At 34.0% G+C, this 9,229-nt stretch overlaps 1 protein-coding gene across 1 annotated transcript in view; it reads left to right on the forward strand.

Moving 5' to 3' along the window:
- eys (eyes shut homolog) overlaps positions 1-9,229 on the forward strand; it is a 407,203-nt gene that overhangs the window by 220,011 nt on the left and 177,963 nt on the right. Inside the window, exons 27-28 of the mRNA XM_056471602.1 lie at positions 2,112-2,236; positions 6,612-6,736. Of these exons, the coding sequence (XP_056327577.1) occupies positions 2,112-2,236; positions 6,612-6,736 (250 nt within the window). The remainder of the gene's footprint in view (positions 1-2,111; positions 2,237-6,611; positions 6,737-9,229) is intronic.

The raw sequence follows: 9,229 nt of genomic DNA on the forward strand, positions 1-9,229 counted from the left end.
GACTCGCTAGGTGCAGAGAAAAGCGTCAAACAGCTGGCAGAAATCATTTGCTGCGAAAATCCTACATACACAGCGGTAATAGTTTGATTTAAGGTGTTTACACGTTTACATTCGGAGAGCAGGATTTACAGTGGATCTTTCAGTCCATAATATTTTAATGATATAACTGTAAACTTAGTAGCTAAATGATTTTGACTAAGGTATGTCTTTAAAAACTGCGCTGGTTGGTTCAAACTAAGTTTTTCTCATGATTTAATGCTTCAAAATTTCTTTTCAAACTGGAAGAACGAATTTGCTCTGAACAATGCAAAAAAAAAAACAAAAAAAAAATCAGTTTTCGCTTTTTTTGTGAAATTTGTTTCCTAATAGTGTTTTTAGCAACGTGGGACATATATATGACTGTCAACATCTCAAAATTTTTTTTTTTTTGGTGTTTCATGATCCTTTAAGAATAATATTGATAGGAATTTATAAAGTGTAATAGACATAGTTTAAGTTTAGTGAACTTAAATATTGAAGTTGTTTTAACTCATGTTAACTCTCTCATTCTCACACACACTACAGCCAATTTTGTATATTCAATTCACTTATACCACATGTCTTCGGGCTGTGGGGGAAACCAAAGCATGCAAAGGAAACTTGAAGACTGATTGGGACTCGAACCAGCAACCGTCTTGCTGTGAGGTGACAGTGCTAACCACTGAGCCACCGTGCCGCCCTATATCTGACGTTATAAACTGCAGACAAACACACAAATTGAGGTCAGTGTTGCTTGGATGTTTCCAGCCCAAACTGACCAAAACCCTCCCAAACTAAATGAGTAGGTACACACACTTGATTTGTGTTCAATATTTAACTTAAAATGCACGTTAAGAACATCTAAACTGATCCAAACCTTGCACAAATTGTCAACCTGCTTAAGCCATTTTTTACCACCACAATCGAATTTTAAACCTACAAAAAGACGTTCATCGTCTGTTGTCCTCCAAAATAAAACAAATAAATGCATACACATACAATTTTAAAGTGGGTTTATTTCATTAAAAATGTTTTCATTTCCATTTTTTTAAGTCTAATAAGTAAAACTTTGATAAATAAGTTGTCAACATATTCAATCCAGAAAAGTTAACTTAACACAAAATATTAAGTTGTGCTAACTAATTGGCACAGTGTAGTTAATCTAATTAGCCTAGTTAAGCCTTTAAATTGCACATTATGTGCTAATATCAGTACTAATATCTTGCAAAATAACTAGTGGAATAGTTTGTACTTATATCATGGCAAAGACTAAATAAATGAACTAATTTAATAACTATTCATTATTTAAAAAATGTGTACACACACATATATACTGTATATATTATTTATATAAAGTAGTTCTCTTCATTTAGACACTTTTTAAAGAGTATCTGACTGTGTCTTTCATTTTGACTTTAGATTTTTTACTGCGACCAAATGGCCAACTTCCCTTTGCTGAGCTTTAGACTTGCTAATGTTTCTTCATGTCTGTTATTTGCTCACAAACCTCTACTTACAGGTGCGGGGACAAAACAAACATTTGCTTCTTTGTTTGTTTTGAATTATAACGTTTCATGTGAGTTGATTTATGATTTATGCAGAAGCATTTTTCAGATGTACAAGCACAGCATTTGTCATTTCAACCCTTTGAAATGTGCATTTTAAGTGTGAACCGCTCATAGAGCTTTATATCAAACGGTCTCATAATGATCAGTGAATGCACAACATGTCAACCGAGTGTCATTTTTCAAGAAGTCCTCCTCCAGTTTTAAGGGTGCAGACAAATTGACCCGATCTGAAAAATTTCAGGAAATATTTAGGAAGTTTTGCTATAAGCCTGCAAACTTTGGTTAATGAGACATTTTTCCGTTTGCTCACCATCTGTGTGGCAGCGCTTTCACAAGCTTAGCTGACCATATGTCTGTCATTAATTATATTTTTTTCCCTTTTGAATATTTGCTTTTTTGATGGGCTCAAGGCTGTGGCTCAGGAAGTCGTAGCATTCTGTTCAACCTTTTAAAGGGACATGGTTTTGGAGAATAAAAACATCTGATTCTCTGAGCAATGTTTAAAGGAAGAATTCTTTTATTCAGCTGCCGGCCAGGTTTTATGGGAGATTTCTGTGAGGTGGAGATGAATGAGTGCTGCTCGGAGCCGTGCATTAACGGGGCCATCTGCCAAGACCTCATCAATGGCTACCAATGCCACTGTCGACCAGGTGAGGCTTTCATCTTATAGAAAATATATTACACATGAATAGCATTTTACCTACAGGGAGTGTTATTAGTGCTATTTTAAGCTTTTAGTCTATACATAACATTTGTACATATCTTGACGACATGCATTTTTTTCTCATGTTGATATATTTTGTGTTTTTCCAGCCTAATACTGCATGTAAAGATAACACTTTTTTTATCAAACAGTTGCTTATACTGTAGTTTATATAAGCAATATCACACAAGCAGCAGTGTGATATGGCTGTATAACAGCACTAGTGGAAGGTGTGCGTTGGCTCGAGGCTGCATGTCAAGTGCCTTAGTGCCCCAACAGTGCCAATATATTGGCATATCGCACTGCTACTCGTGTAATATTGCTTTTATACAACAGTTTGATGGCATCATCATGTGTATAAAACAGAGTCTCAAAAACTATTTTGTGTGAACTACTTTCTTCCGCCATTCATTCACATCTGCAGCTGACATCAGAACAGCAGAAAGTGTTGCCATTTTACAAATGTCACTTTAGAACTAGTATTTGAATGATTCGCTAGCATAATATCTAAAGTGATGACAAAACAGGTGATTTTGCTCACATTTTAAGATTATAAGGCTGAACGGCATGAAATGCCATCAGTCTACTGTGATTTCCCAGTATTTAACTACAGTAATACAAAATGCAAAGGAGAGAGTTTGACTTAGAATGTCACTTACAAAGATTTGGTCAGCTGTAGTTTGAAATTACGTTTGAAGTTTTTTCTCCCTTTTAAGGACTTATTTTTTGGTCTCTGTCACTATCTTGTGGAGGAACGTCAAGCGTCAATTTCTTTTTCTGCATGGCTGACGACACATTAAATCTCCAAAATTATGCAAACATATTTTAAAATAGGCACTATCCTCATAAATAAACCACATAGTTGCAATCTAAACAGTTACATTTTCACCTGAAAAAGCCTCAAAAGTACATTTTTTCACAGTTGCAATTTTTGTCAGGCTGTAGTGAGAGTTTATTCCTGTGCTTGTCATACTATGTGGGTGGAGTAATACAGAAGGGTGAAGAGGCTGTATGAGTGCTGATATTGCAGAATATCGCATGACTATCAACCAATCTAATTTAAGAACCAGACAGAACTGTTGTATAGATGGATGGATGGATGGATATATGGATGGATATGTATGTATGTATATGCGTGCTTCCCTAACGTCTTTTTAAACAAAAAGCCAAACTATAAAATCTAAAAATATTTCAGATCTTTTTTTAAATTATTAAATATAGTAGTTTTGTATATAATGCTCAATTTCTTGCCCAGACCAATCATTTTTCTTCATAAGACTTCAATGTATTGTTAGAAGTCTTATAGTTTGTCAAAACCACTAGTACAATAAGGCTGTATTAGTTAATGTGTTTACTAGCATGATCTAACAATGACTAATACATTTATTACAGTATTTATTCATCTATGTTAATGTTATTTAATGAAAATACAGTCATTCATTGTTAGTTCTCGTTATCTCACAGTGCATTAACTAATGTTAACAAACATAAATTTGGATTTTAATAATGCATTGGTAGATGTTGAACTATCATTAATAAATGCTGTACAAGTAATTGTTCATTATTAAATACATTAACTAATAAAACCTTAGTGTAAAATGTGATCAAACAATGTATTGTTTTACTCTTAAAAAAAGTGCTGATAACCATTGATTTGATTTTATAAATCCATAAAGCTAATTCTAACTGTTTAAATTTCAGCAAATTTTAACTGTTTAGTTTGTGCCATATGTTCATGAATCTTCCTTCAATGTCTTTCTGACAATCGTATGTCAGAACTAGTGCATAAGAGAGATTAAGATTTCTAAAATGCTTTGGCTTATTCATGCATCTTGATTCCACCATGCAAAAAACACTTACGTTCCTCAGGGGGGTCATTTGCTCATGCAGGCTATACTGAAACAGACACAAGCCTCATAGAGTATTAAAATGTATTCAGCCCGTCTGTATGTGTGCACCTCTGGACGCATTCCAGAAAGATGCAGGAATGGAGATGGTGTAGAAAAGTGGAAGGAGGTGGAGGATTGTGGGGTTGAACTCGCTGTGGCACTCACAGTAGATTGCATTTGGGTTATTTTAATTATGATTTGTATGATTTGTAATTTATGATGTTTAGGGTCTTTTTTATCTTTAAGGAGGATTTTTTTAGGAGCAATGGTAAGATTTTTTTGTGTGCTTATATAGGTTTCTGTTTCTTTGGTTTGTTTGTTTGTTTGTTTGTTTGTTTGTTTGTTTGTTTTTACTCAGTGTTTGTGCTAATTGCAATTAAAAATTTTTTTTTTAATTACCAAAGACAGTTTAAGATTAAAAGAAAAAAGTTTGTGGTGCTGAAGATGAAAAGTCACCTGCAGTAAATTAACAAACATTTTTTTTTAGGTGAACTATCCAAACAATATGAACAATTTGATTCAGCGATTCATTAATAATAATAGAATAATAAATAAATAATATATAAAGTTTGTACATTGTACATTGCAAATTAGCCAATCAAAATGAATACTGAAGATCACGTGACTGAAATATTAGTGTTGAAATATTATTGGCATCACAGAAGTTGCATTGTAAAATGTATGGTGAGACTTTAGTTTATGTATCAACTCATACCATTTACCACCTTAACAAACCGATTTTTTTCGTCCTTAAAACAGCAAAAGTGGATTCGGACACGCCCTTAATGCTTTTTCACCATGCGCTTTAGACTTTGCACCTAGATCATTAAAATAGAGCCCTAAAAGTGTGACTAAATACAGTGAGTGACAGTTCAAAATGAGCCCTATCGCCACATATGACGCCGCTGTGAGACAAAGGAATTATTAAAATGTTTTTAGGTGAAACAACAGTGTGTGACAATGCCATCAGGGAAAAAACAAAGCATTATAATTCCTTCATAAATCTATGATGGCCGAGAGAGCTTAACGTGCCGCAATTTAAGAAAATATGTGCAATCACAAAGATCTTCATCAGTTTGACAGCATTCATGCTGCAAATCCTCACAACACAAAACATTTTTTAAAAACATGCTTCATTTTCACACAACGCAAACAATTAATAAAACGCACTGCATTTTCTCACAACACAAACATTTTATGAAAATGTGCTGCATTTTCTCACAACACAACTAAAATGTTTCAAGGAAACCCTAAAATGTGATGGGCCCAGCTATTTAGATTATGGTTATTTAAGCTAATAAATACTAAAGACACTGGAATCGGGATATTACAATAAACAAGCATAAAACTCACCGTTCAAAGATCACCTACAGCTTCACTGAGCAATAGTCATGGCACAGCGGCATCGGTCATGTTTTTGGTTCCCCTTTAAACATTTCCATTGTTTTCTGTTTTGTGTGTGTGTGTGTGTGTTGTCAGAAATTACAGTGCCTTTTCAGAAATTATTTGCTTTGTGAGAAAATTCAGTGCATTTTATTAATTGTTGTCGTTGTGTAAAAATGCAGCGTGTTTTTTAAAAAATGTGTTTGTGTGTATGTTGTTAAACTGATGAAGATCCTTTCTCAATTTGCTGGTTTTTATTTGTAAGCGCGTGTGTTTTCTTAAATTGCAGCGCGTAAAGTTCACACGGTCACCGTATAAATCATTAAAAACTTGTTAACAAGCTTTATTATCGTTTTAAACTTAAGTGCAATAAGGATTCATTTTGGAAATTAAAACTAAAGCATTAAAAGACAACTAAAATGAAAGAACATACATATCATATTACAATATTTTATGTACTTAGTGTATGACATATAATTATGAATATTTTAATAATAGTTTAGCATTACTAAATTGGTTTTACATTGTATTTTTGGATCAAATAAATGTAACATTCAAGGGCAACTTTTGTGAGTTTGAGGTTGTTGTTTTTTTTGTCCTCCAAGTTTTATTAACAGTTTTAATCACTTCCAGGAAAGTTTCCACTTTTTATATGCATAAATCTTCAGTTGTGGGAATTCATGTGTACAGTTCTAAATCTCTTCAGTCACTTCTTTTTACTCTGCCGACAATCTCTCATCTGAAGTTCACAAGAGAGAATGAAGATTTCTAAAATGCTTTGGCTCATTCATGCATCTTGATTCCTCCATGCAAAAATCACTTACCTTCCTCGGGGGAGTCATTTGCTCATGCAGGCTATACTGAAACAGACACAAGCCTCATAGAGTATTAAAATGTATTCAGCCCGTCTGTATGTGCGCGCCTGTGGACGCTTTCCAGAAAGATGCAGGAATGGAGATGGTGTAGAAAAGTGGAGGGAGGTGGAGGATTGTTGGTTACGGGCTTGAGCTCACTGTGGCACTCACAGGGTTTTTTTTTTGTTCCTGGCAGGTTGGACAGGTCTTCACTGTGAAGATGACATTAATGAGTGCTTGCTGCAACCATGCAACCAGGGAATGTGCATCCAGAATGAGCCTGGCCATGGCTACACCTGCTTCTGTCGGCCCGGATTTGTGGTAAGTCTTGCTGAGTCCCCGCTTCCACCTCCTCCCTGAGCTCTTCATCTTCCCCTGAGGTGATTTTGTGAGAGACGCAATCCTGTTTGTCTTTCTCCTGTCAAGTATTCGCCATCCGTTTGTTTCCGTTCCAATATTGCGATGGCCTTTAAATATCCTTGACGTCCTCGGGACTGGAAGCAGCAGGGTTCTTTAGTATTCAACATGCCAGTGGTGCTTTTCAAGTGCGGCGAAGCACAGATGTCACTTATCAATGGCAGGATGTGCGTACTATTTGGCTATTTTTATGTTTTAGTGTCTGCTGTGTTGCTGAAGGTATAGTTTAACAAAATAGCAGTAAGATATGATTGTTAGCGCTAATTGCTCTCATTTAAAATATACTAATGGGTAAACTTGGGTTCTTTTTCATTAAAATGTTTTACATTTCAAGAATGGCATGTAGGAAGCAGTTCAAAGTGCTTCACATAAAAGCATACATCAAATCATAAAAACATCAAATATATTAGTGTAAAAATACAAAATGAAAAACATTTTTACATAAAATATATCACCAGAATAATGCTAATTAAAAGCTACAGTTGGCAATACTTTAACTTTGTTTAAAAGATATTGAGCAAACTTAGAGTTGAAGTGAAAAAAAGTTTTTGCCCTTCAGTGTTTTTTATTTTATTTTATTTTTTCAAATATTTCAAAAATTATATTTAACAGAGAAAGAAATTTGTCAAGTTTTTTTTCTATAATACTTTGTTCTTCTGGAGAAAGTCTTATTTGTTTTATTTCAGCTAGGATAAAAGCAGTTTTTACATTTTTTTAAAACCATTTTAGGGTCAATATTGTTAGCCACCCTAAGCTATTTATTTAATTGTCTACAGAACAAATAATCATTAAACAATGACTTGCCTAATTAACATAGATTAGCCTTTAGATTCAACTTTAATACTATCTTGAAAAATCTCTAGTAAAATATTATGTACTGTCATCATGGCAAAGATAAAAGAAATCAGTTATACGGGAAATATACGAGGGGGGGTGGTTGGGAGTCTAATGTACTCAATGGACCTTAAATTAAAACCGTAAAGTATTTTTTAACTGCTATTACACTTTGTTATTGATCTTATTGTGAATGATTTATTCATGCTTTTGTATCTTTTGAATCTTTGCAACTCGTCAGTTTTAATCTGTTCTTGCTTGACCTTGTGAAATGCCACAAAACCTTTTGATAATATAGTTTTGTTACTTTTATATTTTGGTTATTCATATGTATGTATGTATGTATGTGTGTATGTGTATATATATATTCATTCATTCAGTCATTTTCTTTTCTGGTTAATCCCTTAATTAACCTGGGGTCGCCACAGCGGAATGAACTTTTCCAGCACATGTTTTACACAGTGGATGCCCTTCCAGCTGCAACCCATCACTGGGAAACACCCATACACTCCCATTCACACCCATACACCACGGACAATTTAGCCTACCCAATTCACCGACTGTATAGCGCATGCATGCAAACTCCACACAGAAACGCCAACTGACACAGCCAAGGCTCGAACAAGCGACCTTGCTGTGAGCCGATGGTGCTACCCACTGCACCACCATATATATATATATATATATATATATATATATATATATATATATATATATATATACATTAATAATTAGTAACTTTATAAATGTAGGTATGGAAGAGGATGCACAATATGAGCATGCTTAATATGTGTTATATATGAATTAATATACAGTAATACAAGTACAACTTTAAATAATATACTACAGTATACCCCACATTCTATAACTATTCCTGATTCAAGCACAAAACACACAGTGTTTGGCATAGTTTTTCAGCTATCCAAGCACAAATGACATATGCTTTCCTTAGTTTTATTTTAAGTCGTCCTTTTTTTTTTTTTTTGCAAGGTTAACAAAATAAACTTATTTTGAAATATTATATTGGGAAAATCAGTTCAGCCCAAAATAATTCCCATAAAATCCTTCAAAAATAATGCCTTTTGTATTCTGTCCTAGAATGCAAACATTTCCCTTTATTTACTGGATTGCAGGACATGATTACAGTTGTTTGCCTCAACGTTTTTAAGATTTAAAAATATATGCACTTAATTCTACAAAGCATCACATTACATATTTTGATGTTTTTAAATAGTGAAAAAAAGCATAATGAAAAGCTTAAATCCATCTGAATTAGTGTAAATTACAGTAGCAGTATGTTTGTAGCAATTACACTATGCGAGTACAACTGAAAGTGTAAATGTACCAGTTTCTAAGCTTTACCTACTGTAATTTACCCTCTTATTCAGACGTATTTCAGTTTTTCACTATGCTTGAAACCTAATGCCCCAAGCCTTGTTGTGCACACTGCATTTATTTCAGAATATTGCATCAAACTTCATACTTGCTCGCTGTAATGCCACATACTAGCGCAATTATTTCAGAAACCTGCCTTATTATTATGGCGTAGCATCAAACCATATC

Source organism: Danio aesculapii, chromosome 13 (genome assembly GCF_903798145.1).
Source record: "Danio aesculapii chromosome 13, fDanAes4.1, whole genome shotgun sequence".
Taxonomy (NCBI): Eukaryota; Metazoa; Chordata; class Actinopteri; order Cypriniformes; family Danionidae; genus Danio; species Danio aesculapii.